Genomic DNA, 27,500 nt, shown 5'->3' with positions numbered 1-27,500 from the left:
GCAGCAGCAGCAGCAGCAGCAGCAACAACAACAATAATAATAATAATAATGATAACAATAATGATAACAATAACAATGATAATAATAATAACATGGGACCCACTGTGTACCTCTGGCATCCGGAAAACTCTCCAACATTCGGAACTTTTTGTCTCGAATGTTGGAAACACCCGGATTTGAGAAATTTCCGTCAGAGAATGAAAAATGTCCACTACATTGCCTGCACATGTCACAGCATTACCCATAGATCGGTCATACATCAGCTCTCTTCTGGGAGGGAAGTAGCTGTCGATCACGAGTCCAAATCTTAATCCAAGACCATGGTGAATCACCTGTTGCAGGACTCACGCTGACCGTTGGCTGCCTGGTGGGAATCCCGATGCTCTACTGGTCCGATGCCATCGTGGAGAGGTGGGGCCGTCACAACATCTTCCTCATTTCCTTCTTCACGTACTCCATCAGGATGTTCGGCTACTCTTTCATCACGTAAGAAAACGGGGGCTTGTGTAGCGTGTGTGTGTGTGTGTGTTTACCTAATTGCATTTACCAAATTGAAATGTACAGGAAAAATAACCGTCTAACGCTCGCTCTCGCCTTCCCTCTGTGTGCTTGTGTCTTGTATTTACCTAGTTGCATTTACCTAGTTGTATTTTACGGGAAGGGGAGCTATGCTCGTGGGGTCCCGTCTTCATATCTCATTTTATCTAAACTATTTTTAAATTCATGTATTGTTTTTGCACACACCACTTTCTCATCTAACTTGTTCCAACTGTCTATTACTCTGTGAGGAAAGCTGTTCTTTTTCAAATCTCTTCTATAGCTGTCTTTTTTTATTTTCTTTCCGTGTCCTCTTGTATTTCTGTCATCCCATTTTATCAGATTCTCTCTATCAGTAATTTCTATGCCTTTCATGATTCTGTAAATAGCTCTCTTCTTTGCTCTAGTGTCTGTAGTTCAAGTTTTGCTAGTCTCTCTTCATATGATAGTTTTGAGAGTGTTGGTGCCAATTTTGTAATTGCTCTTTGTATTCTTTCAAGTTTTTTTTATACATTTTTTTGTACTTGGTGACCATATCGTTGCTGCATATTCCAATCTTGGTCTTATCAGGGTGATTAGGATTTTCTCCACCATTTCTTCATCCAGGTATGTAAATGCAACTTTGATTGTTCTTATTAAATTATAAGTTTCTCCAAAAATCTTATTTATATGTTTCTCAGGTGACATATTATTCATAACAATGACTCCCAGGTCCTTCTCATTTTCTACTTTTTTTATTCCTTCTTCTCCCAATTTATATGCTCCTGTTATTCTGTTTTTGCTTTTTCCAAATTCCATTATACTACACTTTTTTGTATTGAACTCCATCTCCCACTTCCTACTCCATTCCTGTACTTTATTTAGATCTCTCTGTAGTGATTCACAATCTTCTTCAGTTTTCACTCTTTTCAGTAGTTTTGCATCATCTGCAAAGAAGCTCATATAGCTTTCAATTCCTTCATCCATATCATTAATATATACTGTATAGCAAACATTATTGGGGCCAGAACTGTTCCCTGCAGAACACCGCTTATTACTTCATCCCATTTTGAGTGCTGGTTTCTTATCACTACTCTCATTTTTCTTTCTTGCAAAAAAGTCTTCCATCCAATATAGTAGTTTGCCCTGTATTCCTCTTTCAGTTTCTAATTTCTTAAGCAACTTCTTATGTGGTACTTTGTCAAAAGCTTTCTTTAGGTCTAAAAATGCACAGTCCGCCCATCCATCTCTTTCTTGTATTATATCTATTAGCCTTGAATAGAAACATATTAAATTGGTGACGCATGATCCTCCTTGTCTGAATCCAAATTGCCTTGGATTTAACACTTTGTTTTTTTCTAAATATTTTACCAATCTATTTTTGATAATTCTTTCACAAATATTTGCTATTGTACTTGTTAGAGAGACTGGTCTATAGTTGGTAGGTTCTTCTTTATTTCCTCCTTTATATATAGGTACTATATTTGCTTTTTTCCAATCTTCTGGAACTTTTACTTCTTTCAAGGAACTGTTTAGTATGCTATGTATTTTGTCTGCCAGTTCATTCCTGCATTCTTTCAGTATCCAGTTTGCTATTTCATCTGGTCCATGCGATTTTCTGACATCAAGATTACTCAAGTGTGTTAATATTTCATTCTTTGTTACTTCTATTTCTTCCATAGGGGGACTTTCTCTTTCCATTCGTTCTCTTCAGGTTGTATGTTCTCCCTTGTAAACACTGATTTAAAATGTTTGTTCATAATTTCCGCCATTTCCATTTCCTCAGTGTATTCAACTCCCTCTTGTCTTAATTTCTCCAAGTCTTGTTTGTTTTTCAGTTTATTGTTTACAAATCTGTAGAATAGTTTTGGTTGATCTTTACACTTTTCTATGATATCTTTTTCATATTTTCTCTTTTCCTCTCTGCACGTTTGTACATATTCATTTCTATAACAGGTATATATTTCCCATTTTTCAGGTCTTCTGTCTTTTGTCCTACAACTTTTGTTGTACCAGCATTTTACATATTCTTTTTCTTGTTTTTATCTTGGGACATACTTTTCCACTCCTTTTTTTGTAAATTTTTGTCAAAATATTCCATTTCTCTTCTACTGTTGTTTCTTCTTTGTATATTTCTTCCCAGTTTTCCTTTTGAAAGAATTATCTTATTTTATCAAAGTTTGTTTTTTCATACATCATTCTTCCTTTTCTATATTGTTCATTTCTTTTCATATATTTTTCTTCATTAAGTTCCAGTTCAATCAATATGTGGTCACTTTTACTTATTGGTGTTTTATATTCAATTTTGTCCACTATTCTAGGTTCAGATGTAATTATTAGGTCTAGTCTCGATGGCTTTTCTTCATTTCTATACCTAGTGTTCTCCTGTATCCATTGTGTCATTGTATGGTCAGTAACCATCTCAAGTAGAGCGTTTCCCCATGAGCCGTCTCCACCCTTTACTGTCATTTCTTCCCAGCAGATTTCTTTGCAATGAAAGTCGCCCATCATAACTATTCTTCCTCCCTCTTCCATTATCTTGTTTAATGCTATCTTTGTGTCCTCTAACATACTTTAATGTTCACTCTCTTCCCATGAGGCTGTTTTCGGGGGCACATAATTTATCACAAACTTTCTGCTCTTCTTATCTCTGTCTTCTACTTCCATCATTATCATCTCTACTGTATTCTTTCCATATGTGACACACTTCACGTTTATATCCTTCTTAGTCAGGAACATAACTCCACCCCCTTCCTTTTTCACTCTGTTTCTAATCCAATAATTATATGCATCATGTCCTACACTGTTGGGTGGTAGTGGACCTTTTAATTTTGTTTCTACAATTCCCATTATGTCTGGTTCTTTTTCCTTCAAATAATCATTGAGCTCATTCAATCCTGTTATTAATCCATCTATATTTGTGTAAGACACTCTTAGTTTTCTGCCACTTCCATTGTGTTCTCTGTTTCCCTTTTGTTTTTCTCTTGTATGTCGACTTTCTTTAGTTTCATATTCACTACTCTCCAATAGAATCTCTCTTTTTCTGACTCCGTTCTTCTCTCGTTTTTTTCCTTAGCTTCAAGTCTTTTCTGTTTTTCTACCTCTCTTTCCTCTTTATTCATTTCTCTTTTTATCCATACCTTTTTATATTGTTCATTTGTTGCTAGTTTCCCTGTTTTTGGATAAGATATTCTCAGCCGTAGTTTGTGACCTGAATTTAATCTTAATTGGTCTGGTCTTGTCTGTACTATATTTCCCGAGCCTGAATTTCTCTTTGATTTGTTTCATTATTTCTGGTTCATCTTCCTGAACTAATTCTAGTAAATTTCTTACTTTTTCATTTTCCTCTTTGATTCTTGTGGTTCTATCTGGGTTATGTTTCTCTTCCATGCCTAATATAATTATACATTTCTTTCTGTCTGTTAAGTCTCTTACTATATTCTCCTTCTGTCTCATCACTTTAATAACTGAGTCTTCAGTTTGTTCATTCATTTGCTGTCTGATTATGTCAGTGAATGCATCTTTGCTATTTTCTTGGATTTTTTCCCAACCCTCCTTGTTCTCCTTATTATTCTCTTTTAAGACTTTATTCTCTTCTTTTACTTCTTTTAACTGTTTTTTTAATTCTTCAATTTCCTTAGTTAAGTTTTTGTTCGCCTTCTCTAGTTCTTCCAATTTTTCAACTCTCTGCACAATGTTGTTAACGTGACCGAACTTAAATTCCCAGTGCTCGATCATCTTATCGAATTTCTCTTCTAGTCTTGTTAATCGGGGGGGGGGGGGGGTGTACCTCCCACCCTCTTTAAATCCTTGGAAAATATTCTCATCATCTTCTACTGTATTGCTCTTATCTATACTTCTAATCTTTACATTTTTGTTAGACATTTCATCATCGCTAAATTGGTCCGGCCCTCGTTTGTTTAGATTTCGTCTGCCTGCCTGGGCCAAGTCCTCACCTTCCTCATTTCCTTCCATTTCCCTCAGTAATCCCTCCCCTTCTCCTTTTTCCTTACTTTCCCTACACCACGAGCAATTCCCCCCCCCACTCTGTAAAAACAATAGGTACTTCCTTTGCTTTGGGATCCACGAATTTCACTTTTTCTTCAGAACGTTGTCTATGCCGTCCGTTCGTTGAAGTGTGTGTGTGTGTGTGTGTGTGTGTGTGTTTGTGTGTGTGTTTGTGTGTGTGTATGCGTGTGTACGTGCGCACGTGTGTGTGTTTATCTGTGTGCGTTTGTGTACATGTGTATGTATATATGTATGTGTGTATATGTGCGTGTGTGTGTTTGTGTGTGTACGTGCGTGTGTATACGTGTCTGTGTGCAAGTTTGCATACGTGCGAGTGTTTGTGCGTGTGTGTGTGTGTGTGTGTGTGTGTGAGGGATATATATATATATATATATATATATATATATATATATATATATATATTATATCGTCTTGTGATATATATATATATATATATATATATATATATATATATATATATATATATATATATATAGATAGAGAGAGAGAGAGAAAGAGAGAGAGAGAGAGAGAGAGAGAGAGAGAGAGAGAGAGAGAGAGAGAGAGAGAGAGAGAGAGATAAATAGATAGATAGATATAGAGAGATAGAGAGATAGATAGATAGATAGCTAGATAGATAGAGAGAGAGAGAGAGAGATTCCACGTACCCTTTTTAAAAGATGTCATCTCTCACCTTTCCCTCCAGCAGCCCCGCGTGACTTGATGGTAACATGCTCGCTTTACTCGTACATACGAGAGCTGCAGATTTTTAATCCAGGAATGATTACAAAAATGGATGCGAGTATCATGTTTGTACCCTACTGGTCTTGCTTGATTCCTTATTCATACAACAAACACATACAGTCAAAGCTAGTCAAGCACATTCCTGCTACATGCACAGTCTACCCATAACCGAAAGACAGGGAAGAGATGAAACAACTAGGCCTGCGACAACCTATCTAATCACTCTTTCTTCTGCCTTCAGACCTCCAACGACCAAAGATTTCCCAAAGACTCGGTGAAACAAATGTACATACCACACAGCGCTAGTTGACATTGGGGAACGTAGACGACAAATTCCGGAACATAACTTTTAACGTCCGGGGTAGCATGACGGTAGCGACCTTGTCTAGTGGTTAAATAACGCACAGTCAAGGGTTTGAGTCCCATTCGTAGAGCTGTTTCATTCACCAATCAAATATTTACACATTTACAAATCTATTAGTGTGTGACAGTCCCGTCCCTCCGAGCTCTCGCTGACCATTTCTCTCCCTTCGATAGCGACCCATGGTTGTGTTTCCCCTTCGAGATGCTGGAGGTCTTCACCTACCAGATCATGTGGGTGGCTGCAGCCACTTACTGCCCCATTCTGGCGCCAAGAGGACTTATGGCCACGATGACGGGTCTTGCTGGCGCCGTTCACTACAGCGTAGGTAAGTGCGGGTAGAGTCCTCGCTCTATCTTCTACAGCAGGGGTCGGGGAACCTTTTAATGGGTGTATTACCCAATCTATTTGGGTAAAGTAATATTATCCCCCCCCCACAGAACTTCACATAAACAGGCGAATTTGCAATTAAACTTGTTGAATGCACTACACAAAATACGAAACTATGAAAAAGAATGATGTACAAGCAGGCAACTGCAATAAGGGCTCCCATCCTGTACCTTCGGCAAATAATCTTTTGTCTCCTCCACGACCACTCCTACTCCCACTCTTCCTTCCCGATTATATTCTTTCTTTTCTCCACCTTCTTCTTTCTCCTCTTCGATCATCTTCTTTCGGTCACCTTTCTCCTTTCCCTTCTTTCCTCCTCCCCACCCTCCCTTTCTCTCTATTTCTATCTCCTCTTTCCTCTTTTCCTGACCCTTATTCTTTTCCAGGTCGTGGCGTTGGCGCCTTCATGGGTGGCTACTTGATCTCGGAACTGGGCACTCCGGGAGCCTTCCGGGTCTTTGGTGTCATCGCTGTGGTGGGCGGAATCCTTTACTTCTTCGCCCATATCTTCATCCTCAAGAAGCGCGTCGCACAAAGAGGTCAGTGAATTTTCGGATTTTAGGAGTTTACGTCGTTATTCCTTAGTCACGGCAGTTTATTCCATAGGATTTTTGTCTGACTAGTACCATAGGATCTTATTCAGCTGTGGAGCGAGAGGGCTCTCGGCAAAATATCACATTGCAAAGGGCTATGCAAGTGATTAAGAAGACTTCTGGGAGGAGCAAAAGGGACAATCTCCTCACAACATCGTCATTCCGCTCCTTTCCCATATAAGGGGGTCAAATTCCTTTCCAAATCATGCGATATCTAAATACAATTCAGTATAACCATTCCAAGCTAAACTTAAGAGCACCTTGGTCATTATATCTAAAGGAAATTAAATCATAATGAAGACTACGTTGTCGAATCTGCTCCAAGAAAATAGGTATGTTAAATAGAGTACGAGACGGGATCCCGCGAGCGTTGATACTTTATTGTACACTACAATTAGGTGAATAACCATCCACCCCCCCACACGCGCAAACACGAATGCAATGGAACACAAACATCTGAGTGTACACACACACACACACACACACACACACACACACACACACACACACACACACACACACACACACACACACACACACACACACACTTTCAACGAACGGACGGCTTGACGAACGCTCTGAAGAAAAGTGAAGATTGTGGATACCAACGCAAAGAGAAGTGCCTTTTTGTATTTGCAGGGGGGGGGGGAATTGCTCGTGAGGCAGTAGGTAAGTAGGAAAAGAGGAGAAGGGGATGGATTACTGGGGAAATGGAAGGAAATGAGGATGTGGAGGACTTGGCCCAGGCAGGCAGACGAAATCTAAACAAACGAGGGCCGGACCAATTTAGCGATGATGAAATGGCAAACAAAAATGTAAAGATTAGAAGTATAGATAGGAGCAATACAGTAGAAAGTGATGAGAATATGTTCCAGGGATTTAAAGAGATGGGGGGGACACAACCCCCCCCCGATTAACAAGACTAGAGGAGAAACTCGATAAGGTGATCGAGCACTTGGAATTTAAGTTAGGTAATGTAGACTCCATTGTGCAGAGAGTTGAAAAATTGGAACAACTAGAGAAGGCGAACAGAAACTTAACTGAAGAAGTAGAAGAATTAAAAAAACAGTTAGGAAATGTAAAAGAGGAGAATGAGAAATTGAAGAAGAATAGTAATGAAAACAGTGAGAAAATAGCTACAGAAGCTAAAAATTGGAGAATAACTCAAGAAGGGAATAAGGTTTCATTCACTGACATAATCAGACAGCAAATGAATGAACAAACTGAAGACTCAGTTATTAAAGTGATGAGACAGAAGGAGAATATAGTAAGAGACTTAGCAGACAGAAAGAAATGTATAATTATATTAGGAATGGAAGAGAAACATAACCCAGATAGAACTGCAAGAATCAAGGAGGAAAATGAAAGGGTAAGAAGTTTACTAGAATTAGTTCAGGAAGATGAACCAGAAATAATAAAACAAATTGAGGAAAAATTCAGGCTCGGAAAATATAGTACAGACAAGACCAGACCAATTAAGATTAAATTCAGGTCACAAACAACGGCAGAGAAAATTCTTATCCAAAAACAGGGAAACTAGCAACAAGTGAACAATATGAAAAGGTATGGATAAAAAGAGAAATGAATAAGGAGGAAAGAGAGGCAGAAAAGCAGAAAAGACTTGAAGCTAAGGCAAAAAACGAGGAAAGAACGGAGTCAGAGAAAGAGAGATTCTATTGGAGAGTAGTGAATATGAAACTAAAGAAAGTCGACATACAAGAGAAAAACAAAAGGGAAACAGAGAACACAATGGAAGTGGCAGAAAACTAAGAGTGTCTTACACAAATATAGATGGATTAATAACAGGATTGAATGAGCTGAATGATTATTTGAAAGAAAAAGAACCAGACATAATGGGAATTGTAGAAACAAAATTAAAAGGTCCACTACCACCCAACAGTGTAGGACATGATGCATATAATTATTCGATTAGAAACAGAGTGAAAAAGGAAGGGGGTGGAGTTATGTTCCTGATTAAGAAGGATATAAACGTGAAAGGTGTCACATATGGAAAGAATACAGTAGAGATGATTATGATGGAAGTAGAAGACAGAGATAAGAAGAGCAGAAAGTTTGTGATAAATTATGTGCCCCCGAAAACAGCCTCATGGGAAGAGAGTGAACATAAAAGTATGTTAGAGGACACAAAGATAGCATTAAACAAGATAATGGAAGAGGGAGGAAGAATAGTTATGATGGGCGACTTTAATTGCAAAGAAATCTGCTGGGAAGAAATGACAGTAAAGGGTGGAGACGGCTCATGGGGTAACGCTCTACTCAAGATGGTTACTGACCATTCAATGACACAATGGATACAAGAGAACACTAGGTATAGAAATGAAGAAGAGCCATCGAGACTAGACTTAATAATTACATCTGAACCTAGAATAGTGGACAAAATTGAATATAAAACACCAATAAGTAAAAGTGACCACATATTGATTGAACTGGAACTTAATGAAGAAAAATATATGAAAAGAAATGAACAATATAGAAAAGGAAGAATGATGTATGAAAAAACAAACTTTGATAAAATAAGATAATTCTTTCAAAAGGAAAACTGGGAAGAAATATACAAAGAAGAAACAACAGTAGAAGAGAAATGGAATATTTTGACAAAAATTTACAAAAAAAGGAGTGGAAAAGTATGTCCCAAGACAAAAACAAGAAAAAGAATATGTAAAATGCTGGTACAACAAAAGTTGTAGGGAGTTAAAAGACAAAAGAGACAAAGCCTGGACCAGATGGAAAAAAGACAGAAGACCTGAAAAATGGAAAATATATACCTGTTATAGAAATGAATATGTACAAACGTGCAGAGAGGAAAAAAGAAAATATGAAAAAGATATCATAGAAAAGTGTAAAGATCAACCAAAACTATTCTACAGATTTGTAAACAATAAACTGAAAAACAAACAAGACTTGGAGAAATTAAGACAAGGAGGGACTTGAATACACTGAGGAAATGGAAATGGCAGAAATTATGAACAAACATTTTAAATCAGTGTTTACAAGGGAGAACATACAACCTGAAGAGAACGAATGGAAAGAGAAAGTCCCCCCTATGGAAGAAATAGAAGTAACGAAGAATGAAATATTAACACACTTGAGTAATCTTGATGTCAGAAAATCGCATGGACCAGATGAAATAGCAAACTGGATACTGAAAGAATGCAGGAATGAACTGGCAGACAAAATACATAGCATAATAAGCAGTTCCTTAAAAGAAGGAAAAGTTCCAGAAGATTGGAAAAAAGCAAATATAGTACCTATATATAAAGGAGGAAATAAAGAAGAACCTACCAACTATAGACCAGTCTCTCTAACAAGTACAATAGCAAAAATTTGTGAAAGAATGATCAAAAATAGATTGGTAAAATATTTAGAAAAAAACAAAGTGTTAAATCCAAGGCAATTTGGATTCAGACAAGGACGATCATGCGTCACCAATTTAATATGTTTCTATTCAAGGCTAATAGATATAATACAAGAAAGAGATGGATGGGCGGACTGTGCATTTCTAGACCTAAAGAAAGCTTTTGACAAAGTACCACATAAGAAGTTGCTTAAGAAATTAGAATATGAAGGAGGAATACAAGGCAAACTACTAAATTGGATGGAAGACTTTTTGCAAGAAAGAAAAATGAGAGTAGTGATAAGAAATCAGCACTCAAAATGGGATGAAGTAATAAGCGGTGTTCCGCAGGGAACAGTTCTGGCCCCAATAATGTTTGCTATATATATTAATGATATGGATGAAGGAATTGAAAGCTATATGAGCTTCTTTGCAGATGATGCAAAATTACTGAAAAGAGTGAAAACTGAAGAGGATTGTGAATCACTACAGAGAGATCTAAATAAAGTACAGGAATGGAGTAGGAAGTGGGAGATGGAGTTCAATACAAAAAAGTGTAGTATAATGGAATTTGGAAAAAGCAAAAACAGAATAACAGGATCATATAATTTGGGAGAAGAAGGAATAAAAAAAGTAGAAAATGAGAAGGACCTGGGAGTCATTGTTATGAATAATATGTCACCTGAGAAACATATAAATAAGATTTTTGGAGAAACTTTTAATTTAATAAGAACAATCAAAGTGGCATTTACATACCTGGATGAAGAAATGGTGAGGAAAATCCTAATCACCCTGATAAGACCAAGATTGGAATATGCAGCAACGATATGGTCACCAAGTACAAAAAAATGTATAAAAAAACTTGAAAGGATACAAAGAGCAATTACAAAACTGGCACCAACACTCTCAAAACTATCATATGAAGAGAGACTACAAAAACTTAAACTACAGACACTAGAGCAAAGAAGAGAGAGAGGAGATTTGATAGCTATTTACAGAATCATGAAAGGCATAGAAATTACTGATAGAGAGAATCTGATAAAATGGGATGACAGAAATACAAGAGGACACGGAAAGAAAATAAAAAAAGACAGCTATAGAAGAGATTTTAAAAAGAACAGCTTTCCTCATAGAGCAATAGACAGTTGGAACAAGTTAGATGAGAAAGTGGTGTGTGCAAAAACAATACATGAATTTAAAAATAGTTTAGATAAAATGAGATATGAAGACGGGACCCCACGAGCATAGCTCCCCTTCCCGTAAAATACAACTAGGTAAATACAACTAGGTAAATACACACACACACACACACACACACACACACACACACACACTTCAACGAACGGACGGCATAGACGACGTTCTGAAGAAAAAGTGAAATTCGTGGATCCCAAAGCAAAGGAAGTACCTATTGTTTTTACAGGGTGGGGGGGGGATTGCTCGTGGTGTAGGGAAAGTAAGGAAAAAGGAGAAGGGGAGGGATTACTGAGGGAAATGGAAGGAAATGAGGAAGGTGAGGACTTGGCCCAGGCAGGCAGACGAAATCTAAACAAACGAGGGCCGGACCAATTTAGCGATGATGAAATGTCTAACAAAAATGTAAAGATTAGAAGTATAGATAAGAGCAATACAGTAGAAGATGATGAGAATATTTTCCAGGGATTTAAAGAGATGGGGGGGACACACCCCCCCCCCCCCCCCCCCCCCCCCCCCCCCCCCCCCCCCCCCCCCCCCCCCCCCCCCCCCCCCCCCCCCCCCCCCCCCCCACCAACCTCCCCCGATTAACAAGACTAGAAGAGAAACTCGATAAGATGATCGAGCACTGGGAATTTAAGTTCGGTCACGTTAACAACATTGTGCAGAGAGTTGAAAAATTGGAAGAACTAGAGAAGGCGAACAAAAACTTAACTAAGGAAATTGAAGAATTAAAAAAACAGTTAAAAGAAGTAAAAGAAGAGAATAAAGTCTTAAAAGAGAATAATAAGGAGAACAAGGAGGGTTGGGAAAAAATCCAAGAAAATAGCAAAGATGCATTCACTGACATAATCAGACAGCAAATGAATGAACAAACTGAAGACTCAGTTATTAAAGTGATGAGACAGAAGGAGAATATAGTAAGAGACTTAACAGACAGAAAGAAATGTATAATTATATTAGGCATGGAAGAGAAACATAACCCAGATAGAACCACAAGAATCAAAGAGGAAAATGAAAAAGTAAGAAATTTACTAGAATTAGTTCAGGAAGATGAACCAGAAATAATGAAACAAATCAAAGAGAAATTCAGGCTCGGGAAATATAGTACAGACAAGACCAGACCAATTAAGATTAAATTCAGGTCACAAACTACGGCTGAGAATATCTTATCCAAAAACAGGGAAACTAGCAACAAGTGAACAATATAAAAAGGTATGGATAAAAAGAGAAATGAATAAAGAGGAAAGAGAGGTAGAAAAACAGAAAAGACTTGAAGCTAAGGAAAAAAACGAGAGAAGAACGGAGTCAGAAAAAGAGAGATTCTATTGGAGAGTAGTGAATATGAAACTAAAGAAAGTCGACAAACAAGAGAAAAACAAAAGGGAAACAGAGAACACAATGGAAGTGGCAGAAAACTAAGAGTGTCTTACACAAATATAGATGGATTAATAACAGGATTGAATGAGCTCAATGATTATTTGAAGGAAAAAGAACCAGACATAATGGGAATTGTAGAAACAAAATTAAAAGGTCCACTACCACCCAACAGTGTAGGACATGATGCATATAATTATTGGATTAGAAACAGAGTGAAAAAGGAAGGGGGTGGAGTTATGTTCCTGACTAAGAAGGATATAAACGTGAAGTGTGTCACATATGGAAAGAATACAGTAGAGATGATAATGATGGAAGTAGAAGACAGAGATAAGAAGAGCAGAAAGTTTGTGATAAATTATGTGCCCCCGAAAACAGCCTCATGGGAAGAGAGTGAACATTAAAGTATGTTAGAGGACACAAAGATAGCATTAAACAAGATAATGGAAGAGGGAGGAAGAATAGTTATGATGGGCGACTTTCATTGCAAAGAAATCTGCTGGGAAGAAATGACAGTAAAGGGTGGAGACGGCTCATGGGGAAACGCTCTACTTGAGATGGTTACTGACCATACAATGACACAATGGATACAGGAGAACACTAGGTATAGAAATGAAGAAAAGCCATCGAGACTAGACCTAATAATTACATCTGAACCTAGAATAGTGGACAAAATTGAATATAAAACACCAATAAGTAAAAGTGACCACATATTGATTGAACTGGAACTTAATGAAGAAAAATATATGAAAAGAAATGAACAATATAGAAAAGGAAGAATGATGTATGAAAAAACAAACTTTGATAAAATAAGATAATTCTTTCAAAAGGAAAACTGGGAAGAAATATACAAAGAAGAAACAACAGTAGAAGAGAAATGGAATATTTTGACAAAAATTTACAAAAAAAGGAGTGGAAAAGTATGTCCCAAGATAAAAACAAGAAAAAGAATATGTAAAATGCTGGTACAACAAAAGTTGTAAGGAGTTAAAAGACAAAAGAGACAAAGCCTGGACCAGATGGAAAAAAGACAGAAGACCTGAAAAATGGAAAATATATACCTGTTATAGAAATGAATATGTACAAACGTGCAGAGAGGAAAAGAGAAAATATGAAAAAGATATCATAGAAAAGTGTAAAGATCAACCAAAACTATTCTACAGATTTGTAAACAATAAACTGAAAAACAAACAAGACTTGGAGAAATTAAGACAAGAGGGAGTTGAATACACTGAGGAAATGGAAATGGCAGAAATTATGAACAAACATTTTAAATCAGTGTTTACAAGGGAGAACATACAACCTGAAGAGAACGAATGGAAAGAGAAAGTCCCCCCTATGGAAGAAATAGAAGTAACAAAGAATGAAATATTAACACACTTGAGTAATCTTGATGTCAGAAAATCGCATGGACCAGATGAAATAGCAAACTGGATACTGAAAGAATGCAGGAATGAACTGGCAGACAAAATACATAGCATACTAAACAGTTCCTTGAAAGAAGGAAAAGTTCCAGAAGATTGGAAAAAAGCAAATATAGTACCTATATATAAAGGAGGAAATAAAGAAGAACCTACCAACTATAGACCAGTCTCTCTAACAAGTACAATAGCAAAAATTTGTGAAAGAATGATCAAAAATAGATTGGTAAAATATTTAGAAAAAAACAAAGTGTTAAATCCAAGGCAATTTGGATTCAGACAAGGACGATCATGCGTCACCAATTTAATATGTTTCTATTCAAGGCTAATAGATATAATACAAGAAAGAGATGGATGGGCGGACTGTGCATTTTTAGACCTAAAGAAAGCTTTTGACAAAGTACCACATAAGAAGTTGCTTAAGAAATTAGAAACTGAAAGAGGAATACAGGGCAAACTACTAAATTGGATGGAAGACTTTTTGCAAGAAAGAAAAATGAGAGTAGTGATAAGAAACCAGCACTCAAAATGGGATGAAGTAATAAGCGGTGTTCCGCAGGGAACAGTTCTGGCCCCAATAATGTTTGCTATATATATTAATGATATGGATGAAGGAATTGAAAGCTATATGAGCTTCTTTGCAGATGATGCAAAACTACTGAAAAGAGTGAAAACTGAAGAAGATTGTGAATCACTACAGAGAGATCTAAATAAAGTACAGGAATGGAGTAGGAAGTGGGAGATGGAGTTCAATACAAAAAAGTGTAGTATAATGGAATTTGGAAAAAGCAAAAACAGAATAACAGGAGCATATAAATTGGGAGAAGAAGGAATAAAAAAAGTAGAAAATGAGAAGGACCTGGGAGTCATTGTTATGAATAATATGTCACCTGAGAAACATATAAATAAGATTTTTGGAGAAACTTATAATTTAATAAGAACAATCAAAGTTGCATTTACATACCTGGATGAAGAAATGGTGAAGAAAATCCTAATCACCCTGATAAGACCAAGATTGGAATATGCAGCAACGATATGGTCACCAAGTACAAAAAAAATGTATAACAAAACTTGAAAGAATACAAAGAGCAATTACAAAATTGGCACCAACACTCTCAAAACTATCATATGAAGAGAGACTAGAAAAAATTGAACTACAGACACTAGAGCAAAGAAGAGAGAGAGGAGATTTGATAGCTATTTATAGAATCATGAAAGGCATGGAAATTACTGACAGAGAGAATCTGATAAAATGGGATGACAGAAATACAAGAGGACACGGAAAGAAAATAAAAAAAGACAGCTATAGAAGTGATTTGAAAAAGAACAGCTTTCCTCACAGAGTAATAGACAGTTGGAACAAGTTAGATGAGAAAGTGGTGTGTGCAAAAACAATACATGAATTTAAAAATAGTTTAAATAAAACGAGATATGAAGACGGGACACCACGAGCATAGCTCCCCTTCCCGTAGAATACAACTAGGTAAATACAACTAGGTAAATACACCCTAGAATCGCCACTGCGTGTGACGCCGTGACACGGTCGGTACAGCAGTTTGTATTTTACCTAGTTGTATTTACCTACTTGTATTTTACGGGAAGGGGAGCTATGGTCGTGGTGTCCCGTCTTCATATCTCATTTTATCTAAACTATTTTTAAATTCATGTATTGTTTTTGCACACACCACTTTCTCATCTAACTTGTTCCAACTGTCTATTACTCTGTGAGGAAAGCTGTTCTTTTTCAGATCTCTTCTATAGCTGTCTTTTTTTTATTTTCTTTCCGTGTCCTCTTGTATTTCTATCATCCCATTTTATCAGATTCTCTCTATCAGTAATTTCTATGCCTTTCATGATTCTGTAAATAGCTATCAAATCTCCTCTCTCTCTTCTTTGCTCTAGTGTCTGTAGTTCAAGTTTTGCTAGTCTCTCTTCATATGATAGTTTTGAGAGTGTTGGTGCCAATTTTGTAATTGCTCTTTGTATTCTTTCAAGTTTTGTTATACATTTTTTTTTGTACTTGGTGACCATATCGTTGCTGCATAATCCAGTCTTGGTCTTATCAGGGTGATTAGAATTTTCTTCACCATTTCTTCATCCAGGTATGTAAATGCAACTTTGATTGTTCTGATTAAATTATAAGTTTCACCAAAAATCTTATTTATATGTTTCTCAGGTGACATATTATTCATAACAATGACTCCCAGGTCCTTTTCATTTTCTACTTTTTTTATTCCTTCATCTCCCAATTTATATGCTCCTGTTATTCTGCTTTTGCTTTTTCCAAATTCCGTTATACTACACTTTTTTGTATTGAACTCCATCTCCCACTTCCTACTCCATTCCTGTACTTTATTTAGATCACTCTGTAGTGATTCACAATCTTCTTCCGTGTTCACTCTTTTCAGTAGTTTTGCATCATCTGCAAAGAAGCTCATATAGCCTTCAATTCCTTCATCCATATCATTAATATATATAGCAAACATTATTGGGGCCAAAACTGTTCCTTGCGGAATACCGCTTATTACTTCATCCCATTTTGAGTGTTGGTCTCTTATCACTACTCTCATTTTCCTTTCTTGCAAAAAGTCTTCCATCCAATTAAGCAGTTTGCCCTGTACTCCTCCTTCAGTTTCTAATTTCTTAAGCAACTTCTTATGTGGTACTTTGTCAAAAGCTTTTTTTAGGTCTAAAAATGCACAATCAGCCCATTCATCTCTTTCTTGTATTATATCTATTGGCCTTGAATAAAAACATATTAAATTGGTGACGCATGATCGTCCTTGTCTGAATCCAAATTGCCTTGGACTCAACACGTTTTTTTTTTCTAAATATTTTACCCATCTATTTTTGACAATTCTTCCACAAATTTTTGCTATTGTACTTGTTAGAGAGACTGGTCTATAGTTGGTAGGGTCTTCTTTATTTCCTCCTTTATATATAGGTACTATATTTGCTTTTTTCCAATCTTCTGGAACTTTTCCTTCTTTCAAGGAACTGTTTATTATGCTATGTATTTTGTCTGCCAGTTCATTCCTGTATTCTTTCAAAATCCAGTTTGCTATTTCATCTGGTCCATGCGATTTTCTGACATCAAGATTACTCAAGTGTTTCAACATTTCGTTCTGTGTTACTTCTATTTCTTTGATGGGGGGGACTTTCTCTTTCCATTTGATCTCTTCAGGTTGTATGTTCTCCCTTGTAAACACTGATTTAAAATGTTTGTTCATAATTTCCGCCATTTCAATTTCCTCTGTGTATTCAACTCCTCCTTGTCTTAATTTCTCCAAGTCTTGTTTGTTTTTCAATTTGTTGTTTACAAATCTGTAGAATAGTTTTGGTTGATCTTTACACTTTTCTATGACATCTTTTTCATATTTTCTCTTTTCCTCTCTGCACGCTTGTACATATTCATTTCTATAACAAGTATATATTTTCCATTTTTCAGGCCTTCTGTCTTTTTTCCATCTGGTCCAAGCTTTGTCTCTTTTGTATCTCCCTACAACTTTTATTGTACCAGCAATTTACATATTCTTTTTCTTGTTTTTGTTTTGGGACATACTTTTCCACTCCTTTTTTTTTGTAAATTTTTGTCAAAATATTCCATTTCTCTTCTACTGTTGTTTCTTCTTTGTATATTTCTTCCCAGTTTTCTTTTTGAAAGAATTCTCTTATTTGATCAAAGTTTGTTTTTTCATACATCATTCTTCCTTTTCTGTATTGTTCATTTCTTTTCATGTATTTTTATTCATTAAGTTCCAGTTCAATCAATATGTGGTCACTTTTACTTATTGGTGTTTTATATTCAATCTTGTCCACTATTCTAGGTTCAGATGTAATTATTAGGTCTAGTCTCGATGGTTCTTCCTCATTTCTATACCTAGTGTTCTCCTGTATCCACTGTGTCATTGTACTGTCAGTAATCATCTCAAGTACAGCGTTTCCCCATGAGCCGTCTCCACCCTTTACTGTCATTTCTTCTCAGCAGATTTCTTTGCAATTAAAGTCGCCCATCATAACTATTCTTCCTCCATCTTCCATTATCTTATTTAATGTTATCTTTGTGTCCTCTAACATACTTTTATGTTCACTCTCTTCCCACGAGGCTGTTTTCGGAGGCACATAATTTATCACAAACTTTCTGCTCTTCTTATCTCTGTCTTCCACTTCGATCATAATCATCTCTACTGTATTCTTTCCATATGTGACACACCTCACGTTTATATCCTTCTTAGTCAGGAACATAACTCCACCCCCTTCCTTTTCCACTCTGTTTCTAATCCAATAATTATATGCATCATGTCCTACACTGTTGGGTGGTAGTGGACCTTTTAATTTTGTTTCTACAATTCCCATTATGTCTGGTTCTTTTTCATTCAAATAATCATTCCTCTCATTCAATCCTGTTATTAATCCATCTATATTTGTGTAAGACACTCTTAGTTTTCTGCCACTTCCATTGTGTTCTCTGTTTCCCTTATGTTTTTCTCTTGTATGTCGAATTTCCTTACTTTCATATTCACTACTCTCCAATAGAATCATTCTTTCTCTGACTCTGTTCTGTTCTCGTTTTTTTCCTTAGCTTCAAGTCTTTTCTGTTTTTCTACCTCTCATTCCTCTTTATTCATTTCCCTTTTTATTCATACCTTTTTATATTGTTCACTTGTTGGTAGTTTCCCTGTTTTGGATAAGATATTCTCTGCCGTCGTTTGTGACCTGAATTTAATCTTAATTGGTCTGGCCTTATCTGTACTATACATTCCGAGTCTGAACTTCTCTTTGATTTGTTTCATTATTTCTGGTTCATCTTCCTGAACTAATTGTAGTAAACTGCTTACTTTTTCATTTTTCTCTTTGATTCTTGAGGTTCTATCTGGGTTATGTTTCTCTTCCATTCCTAATATAATTATACATTTCTTTTTGCCTGCTAAGTCTCTTACAATATTCTCCTTCTGTCTCATCACTTTGATAACTGAGTCTTCAGTTTGTTCTTTCATTTGCTGTTTAATTATATCAGTAAATGCAACTTTACTGTTTTCTTGGATTTTTTCCAACCCTTAGCTTCTTTAGCTATGGCCTCTTTGTTTTCTTTATTATTCCTCTTTAATTCTTCATTCTCCTCTTTTACTTCTCTTAACTGTCTTTTTAGTTATTCTATTTCATTAGTTAAATTTTTGTTCGCCTTCTCTAGTTCTTCCAATATTTCAACTCTCTGCAATTTTTGACATTTTACCGAACCTAATCTCCCAATGTTCAGTCATTTGTTCAAGTTTTTCCTCCAGTTTTGCCAGTCGGGGGAGGTTGGTATCCGCCGCCCCCTCATTAAATCCTTGGAAATTATTATCCTCACCTTCCATTGTACTGCTCTTATCTATGTTTCTAATCTTTACATTTTTGTTAGTCCCATCATCAAAATCCAAATCATCGGTTCGGCGTTTGTTTACAAGCCGTCTGGCCTCTTGGACCAAGTCCTCCCCTTCCTCATTTCCTTCCATTTCCCTCAGTAATCCCTCCCCTTCTCCTTTTTCCTCACTTTCCCACTATACCACGAGCAATTTCCCCCCACCCTGTAAATACAATAGGTACTTCCTTTGCTTTGGTATCCACGAAAATTTCACTTTTTCTTCAGAACGTCCTCTACGCCGTCCGTTCGATGAAGTGTGTGTGTGTGTGTGTGTGTGTGTATTTACCTAGTTGTATTTTACGGGAAGGGGAGCTATACTCGTGGGGTACCGTCTTTATATCTCATTTTATCTAAACTATTTTTTAATTCATGTATTCTTTTTGCACACATTACTTTCTCATCTAACTTGTTCCAAATGTCTATTACTCTGTGAGGAAAGCTATTCTTTTTCAGATCTCTTCTATAGCTGTCTTTCTTGATTTTCTTTCCGTGTCCTCGTGTATTTCTTTCATTCCATTTTATTAGATTCTCTCTATCAATAATTTCTATGCCTTTCATGATTCTGTAAATAGTTATCAAATCTCCTCTCTCTCTTCTTTGCTCTAGTGTCTGTAGCTCAAGTTTTGCTAGTCTCTTCATATGATAGTTTTGAGAGTGTTGGTGCCAATTTTGTAATTGCTCTTTGTATTCCTTCAAGTTTTTTTTATATATTTTTTTTTTGTATTTGGTGACCACATCGTTGCTGCATATTCCAATCTTGGTCTTATCAAAGTGATTAATATTTTCTTCACCATTTCTTCATCCAGGTATGTAAATGCCACTTTGATTGTTCTTATTAAATTATAAGTTTCTCCAAAAATCTTGTTTATATGTTTCTCAGGTGACATATTATTCATAACAATGACTCCCAGGTCCTTCTCATTTTCTACTTTTTTTATTCCTTCTCCCAATCTATATGATCCTTCTATTCTTTTTTTTTTTTGCTTTTTCCAAATTCCATTATACTACACTTTTTGGTATTGAACTCCATTCCCATTTCCTACTCCATTCCCATACTTTATTGAGATCACTCTGTAGTGACTCACAATCTTCTTCCGTGTTCACTTTTTTTTAATAGTTTTGCGTCATCTGCAAAGAAGCTCATGTAACTTTCAATTTCTTTATCCATATCATTAATATATATAGCAAACATTATTGGGGCCAAAACTGTTCCTTGTGGAACACCACTTATTACTTCATCCCAGTTAGAGTGTTTGTCTCTTATCACTACTCTCATTTTTCTTTCTTGCAAAAAGTCTTCCATCCATTTAAGCAGTTTGCCCTGTATTCCTCCTTCAGTTTCTAATTTCTTAAGTAAATTCTTATGTGGTACTTTGTCAAAAGCTTTTTTTTAGATCTAGAAATACACAATCGGCCCATCCATCTCTTTCTTGTATTATATCTATTAGCCTTGAATAGAAACATATTAAATTGGTGACGCATGATCCTCCTTGTCTGAATCCAAACTGCCTTGGACTTAGTATGTTGTTGTTGTTTTTTCTACTTTTGATAATTCTTTCACAGATTTTTGCTATTGTACTTGTTAGAGAGACTGGTCTATAGTTTGTAGGGTCCTCGTTATTTCCTCCTTTGTATATAGGTACTATATTTGCTCTTTTCCAATCTTTTGGAACTTTTTCTTCTTTCAAGGAACTGTTTATTATGCTTTGTATTTTGTCTACCAGTTCATTCCTGCATTCTTTCAAAATCCAGTTTGCTATTTCATCTGGTCCATGCGATTTTTTGACATCAGGATTACTCAAGTGTTTCATTATTTCGTTCTTTGTTACTTCTATTTCTTTCATAGGGGGACTTTCTCTTCCCGTTCGATCTCTTCAGGTTGTATGTTCTCCCTTGTGAACACTGATTTAAAATGCTTGTTCATAATTTCTGCCATTTCTACTTCCTCTGTGCATCCAACTCCTGCTAGTCGCAATTTCTCTAATTCTTGTTTGTTTTTCAGTTTGTTGTTTACAAATCTGTAAAATAGTTTTGGTTGATCTTTACATTTTTCTGTGACATCTTTTTCATATTTTCTTTTTTCGTCTCTGCACACTTGTACATATTCATTTCTATAACTAGTATATATTTTTCATTTTTCAGGTCTTTTGTATTTCTTCATTTGGTCCAAGCTTTATCTCTTTTGTCTTTTAACTCCTTACAACTTTTGTTGTACCAGCACTTTACATATTCTTTTTCTTTTTTTTGTCTTGGGACATACTTTTCCACTCCTTTTTTGTAAGTTTTTGTCAAAATATTCCATTTCTCTTCTACTGTTGTATCCTCTTTGTGTATTCTTTCCCAGTTTTCATTTTGAAAGAATTCTCTTATTTTATCAAAGTTTGTTTTTTCATACATCAATCTTCCTTTTCTATATTGTTAATTTCTTTTCATGTATTTCTCCTCATTTAGTTCTAGTTCTATCAATATGTGGTCACTTTTACTTATTGGTGCCTGGTATTCTATCTTTTCCACTATTTCAGGTTCTGATGTGATTATTAGGTCTAGTCTCGATGGTTCTTCTTCATTTCTATACCTAGTGTTCTCTTCAATCCATTGTGTCATTGTGTGGTCAATAATCATCTCAAGTAGAACATTTCCCCATGAGTCTTCTCCACCCTTTACTGTCATCTCTTCCCAGCATATTTCTTTGCAATTAAAGTCGCCCATCATAACTATTCTTCCTCCATCTTTCATGATCTTGTTTAATGTTATTTTTGTGTCTTCTAAAATACTTTTATGTTGACTTCCCACTCATCTTATCTCTGTCTTCTGCTTCTATCATAATCATCTCTACTGTATTCTTTCCATATGTGACACACCTCACGTTTATATCCTTCTTAGTCAGGAACATAACTCCACCCCCTTGTTTTATCTCTCTGTTTCTAATCCAATAGTTATATGCATTGTGTCCTATGCTGTTGGGTGGTAGTGGACCTTTTAATTTTGTCTCTACAATTCCCATTATGTCCGGTTCTTTTTCCTTTAGATACTCGTTCAGTTCATTCAGTCCTGTTATTAATCCATCTATATTTGTGTAGGACACTCCTAACTTTCTGTTATTTCCATTGTATTTTCTGTTTCTTTTTTGTTTCTCTCTGTTATGGTCCATTTCCTCACTTTCATATTCACTACTCTCCAATAGAATTCTTGTTTTTCTGACTCCGCTCTGTTCTCGTTTTTTTCTTTAGCTTCTTGCCTTTTCATTTTTTCTTCCTCTCTTTCCTCTTTATTCATTTCTCTTTTTATCCATACCTTTTTATATTGTTCACTTGCTGCTAGTTTTCCTGTTTTTGCTAAGATGTTCTCTGCTGTTGTTTGTGACGTGAATTTAATCTTAATTGGTCTGGTCTTATCTGTATTATATTTTCCGAGCCTAAACATCTCTTTAATTTGTTTCATGATTTCAGGTTCATCTTCCTGAACTAATTCTAGTAAACTGTTTACTTTTTCATTTTCCCCTTTAATTCTTGTGGTTCTATTTTGGTTAAATTTCTCTTCCATTCCTAATATAATTATACATTTCTTTTTGTCTGCTAAGTCTCTTACTATATTCTCCTTCTGTCTCATCACTTTAATAACTGAGTCTTCAGTTTGTTCTTTCATTTGTTGCTTAATTATATCAGTAAATGCAACTTTACTGTTGTCTTGGATTTTTTTTCCAGCCCTGTGCTTCCTTTGTCTTTATTGTCTTTATTATTCCTCTTTAATTCCTCATTCTCTTCTTTAACTTCTTTTAACTGTCTTTTTAATTCTTCTATATCTAAAGTTAAGTTTTTGTTCACCTTCTCTAGTTCTTCCAATCTTTCAACTCTCTGCGCAATCTTGGCTACGTTACCGAACCTGTTTTCCCAATGCTCGGTCATTTTATCAAGTTTTTCCTCTAGTCTTGCTAATCGGGGGAAGTTGGTATCCCCCCACCCTCTTTAAATCCCTGGAAACTATTATCATCACCTTCCACTGTGCTGCTCTTATCTATATTTCTAATCTTTACATTTTTGTTGATCCCGTCATCACCGAAATCATCGACATCATCGGTCCGTCTGTTGTTTACAAGACGCCTGGCCTCCTGGACCATGTCCCCCTCTTCCTCATTTCCTTCCATTTCCCTCAATAATCCCTCCCCTTCTCCTTTTTTATCACTTTTCACCGAAGTGATGCTTGAGAGTGGGAAACTGCATTTATTTTTATCCATGGGACTTCTTTTTTGTGTGCGTGTGTATTTGTGTGTATGGACACCACACCACTGCTGCGTATTCGAGCATGGGTATGATTGGTCCATCCTAATTATTCTTAGATTATAGGTTTTCCCAACAATTTTGTTTATGTGTTTCTCAAGAGACAGGTTGTCTATAACCACAACCCCAAGGTCTTTTTCTACATTGGCTTTATCAATAGATTTGTTATCCACTGTATATATCACATATGATCTTTTTGTTCTAGATCCCATTTCTAAAGTCTTACATGTTTTATGCTGATCTTCATTCCGCACATTTGACTCCACTCATAGACCATATTCAGGTTAGCCTTTTTCCAGTTCAATGGGACCTTTCGCAGTCAGGCTCGTAGATTCCTATTAGCGCTAGAATTTTCAATTGTCTCATATTTCACGAGGCAAAGGGGTGACTTACCTAATTTGGAAACCGATATTTAAAAAAAGATACGCCATAGATTTCTGCATAAATGTATTTAAAATTAAAAACATGACTCTTAATGTTATAATTTTTACTTACTGGTGTGTGATAAGGCTTTGTTAATTGAATTATAAGGTAAAACTAAAAATAGGTAATTATTTTTACTAAAGTAACTATGAGCAGTAAAGATAAGAGGATGTTGATTTCGGTTTGTGCATTTATCTGAGAGTGTTGAAAAATAATGGATATCACTGTCACGTTCTGTATATGAAGATAATCAGTGAGATGAAAAATAACAACAGTGGTGGCGGACGTACGAAGTTCACGACATTTTTGTAAAGAATAGCCTCTTAGATCTGCTGGGAGCTATTTTTAAACAAATATGACTAATTTTACGTGTGCCGTGGCAAACTGCACGTCAGATTCAAGAAAAAATAAGAGAAAGACAAAGTTTATCGTACCGAAAAAATTAAGTCTTCGATGCAAAATTATATTTTCGATACATTACATGGATTTGCCTATTGCTTGGTGCATTCAAATGAAAGTATATATCAGTATACGTCCATTGAAGTCGGTAGAAAATGACAAATTGCTTGGCTTGATACAATTATAGGCTGTTTTACGAATATCATCTGTAATTATAAATAGAGGCTCAAACAATGCTATATGCCGTTTGCAATCATGAAATTAATTGACTTAAATTTCAGACACAATAATGTACAACGATACACCTCTGTAAGCTTATAAAACTTGCCCAAAAAAGTATTTATTTTCCGGCAAGAATTACAAAATCTGGCGGTGTCTGGTATCAATTTGCTCACTGCGGAAGGTCCCATTGCGGCAGTCACCCTGGAGTAGAAACTTGACAAATTAGATACACGTGAGTTACCATTCCTGAAACCGTATTGGTTGTTGATTAGGATATTTCTCCTTTCTAGATATTTGGTCTATCTATCTTGATGGTTTTGATATCATACTGGTCGAAGTGGGTCCTCTTTTGTGAATTAGGACTATGTTTGTTTTTTTCCACTCTTGGGGCACCATTTCCTTCAGTGAGCTTATAATTAAAACATATACTGCATCTCCCAATTGGTCTCTACAATTTTTATCCCTTTTGTGTTTTAATTTCACAATACTGTAGTGAATCTATAGAAAAAAGGCTTTTCTTTATTCTATGGCCCTTTAATTTTTTCCTCCTAATTTGTGCGTATTTGTAATTTTCTTTCATTCGCTCATTTATTTGATTTAATTTTAATTTATTCCAAGCTTCGTCTCGCGCTTTCTTAGCAATTTCACATTGCCTGTTGAAGCAATCATTTCTTTGTACTAATTTTCTTTATCTTCTTTTTGGTACAAATTATTCCATCCCTGAGTTGTAGTGATATAGAAAGATGTAATTTTTTATATTTCTTTTGTGTCAGTAAATTTCCTCAAGGTTTTAAAAGAATTTATTTGTCCCATTGAAATTAGTTTTTCCAAAAACGTTTCTTGATAGTGGGATTCCGGATCCCGGATTCGTCTCTGGGTTCTTTGCACTTCTTAGATATTTGGAATTTAATCGTGACGTGGTCCCTTCTACCATTAAGGTAAGCATAATTAAATATATTTATTATCCCTGGTTACTTGTTTAGTAATAAATATAACATGTTATATAAAATTATTACACATATATCTTATAGGAATTCATCATCACCTCTGTATCTCGCCTTATCTTGATCTACTGGGACATGATATTCATCACAGCAATTGTGAGTGCGTGTGTGTGTGCGCGCGCAGTTACTCAGGGCATATTCATTGTGCATTACTTCATCTGCTGCCAATTTCCTTGCACAGAACGCGAGCTGGAAGAGGAGAAAAAACAGTCGCAGAAGGAGTCGATTTGTGAGAATCCAAACACGCTCGGAGGAGACGGCAACGAAATTGACGTTATGGCCGTCGAAGTGATGCACCAATTCCAGCGCCGTCGAAGTTCCTGTGCCGATGTGGCTATGTGATCAAGAAGATAAACAAGCCATGAGCTCTCCTAAAAGGATGGCCCCATGTGGGGCTATTACACCAAGAGTTCAACTCTGAAAGAACTCGAAATTTGATGATTTGATCGATTTAGTTTAGTGGCTAGTGAGGGAGGATGCGAAAGTTTTCGTACACATAGGTGATGTAGTAGCTTACACAGAACGCGTGTACGTATTATTCTTTGGTAACCCCTTCTAAAGGTTGCTCCTTGTTTGGTGTTGGGCGTTGCAGAATCTATGAATTTTAATCCTGCATTGATAGTTTTGGGTGAGATAAAGTTATACTTCCTCTCCCCACCCCCACCCTCTCCCAGGGAGAGATTTCACACTTGCTACAAATGAATTCATCTAGCATTAGCCAGAATTTTTAGGTATTTGATAGGGTTGAAAACTGAAACCAAATGAACAAATGGTCAATGATATAATGAATAAACACGATATCAAACCATGTTTGCTGAGAAAATTTTACTTCAGTCCTCGAACAAAGTTTCAAAGCTTGAACTCTTACCTGTGTTATGGAAAAAAAAAAAAAACGACGCACTTGACTAAGTTCAAATGTGTCGTTTTCCCCCCCCATGATTTCATCCAAATGATTCTTTGAGGCGTGATGCCATACGTGGGGAAAAGGCATTGAAAAAATCCGTATAATTCAGAGATAAAACAAGCAAAAGATGTGAACAAATTAAGAGTTTCTGTGGAACAAACATGGTCAATATCTGAAAAAATATACTTAAATTCACTTGCATCCTTTTAGCTTTTGTAACACTGCTTATTTCTAATGATCAGGTTCGTTCGTTCGCTCCTGCGCGATATATATTCTCCGCTAGTAACTGCCCGCTGTGATTCTCAATGAGAATTTCTCATGGCGTTTTTTGTTGCTGCTTCTGTGACCGTCGTTATCATTTTCTTTTCCTCCACGATTTTTTTTTTTCGTTTGTGCATTTGCAATGACCCCCATGAAAAGTAACGAAAATAAGAGAGGGACATGAGACTGAGGGAAGTGTTTATTATCTTGCCGCAATGTTTAAGACGCCGAAAGCTACGGTGTCCACCATTGTGAAAAATAAAAACGCAACAGCAATCCGCACAGTTCCTAAACATAGAAAACATTGTTATGACGTCACATGTTAATGCGCAAAGAAATCCCATGCGGACAGACAAATATGTACGCCTCGTCACAATATAATTTTCTTGTGAAAAATATATACATTCATCGGCTATTTTGACGAGATCCGACATCTTTTAACTTTTCGAAATGCCAGTCACTGAAAACTGCCGCTATGGATTATGTTGTAGTGACTCACACTAAGAAGATAGACCGCATATGAAGGGTGTTAATTGGGTCCATTTTCCCAAACCACACTTGGAAGTTGAAAAATGTCATCGATGGGTTCGAGCGTGTGGAAAGGATTTTACCACCGAGAACGTGAAAAAAGACACATGCACATGCAG

General features: G+C 36.1%; 1 protein-coding gene across 1 annotated transcript in view; it reads left to right on the top strand.

Annotated features, from left to right (window-relative positions):
* LOC143020152 (major facilitator superfamily domain-containing protein 6-like) overlaps positions 1-27,500 on the top strand; it is a 50,616-nt gene that overhangs the window by 20,860 nt on the left and 2,256 nt on the right. The window contains exons 10-13 of the mRNA XM_076176311.1: positions 342-486; positions 5,806-5,957; positions 6,406-6,558; positions 25,870-27,500. The exon at positions 25,870-27,500 is cut by the window's right edge and continues 2,256 nt beyond it. Coding sequence (XP_076032426.1) covers positions 342-486; positions 5,806-5,957; positions 6,406-6,558; positions 25,870-26,030 — 611 coding nt within the window. The 3' untranslated portion in view covers positions 26,031-27,500. The remainder of the gene's footprint in view (positions 1-341; positions 487-5,805; positions 5,958-6,405; positions 6,559-25,869) is intronic.

The sequence above is a fragment of the Oratosquilla oratoria genome, chromosome 39 (genome assembly GCF_046742065.1).
Source record: "Oratosquilla oratoria isolate Oo_2021 chromosome 39, ASM4674206v1, whole genome shotgun sequence".
In the NCBI taxonomy this organism is placed as follows: Eukaryota; Metazoa; Arthropoda; class Malacostraca; order Stomatopoda; family Squillidae; genus Oratosquilla; species Oratosquilla oratoria.
The sequence above is the reverse complement of the archived record's forward strand: the minus strand, read 5'-3'. Positions and strand labels throughout refer to the sequence as shown.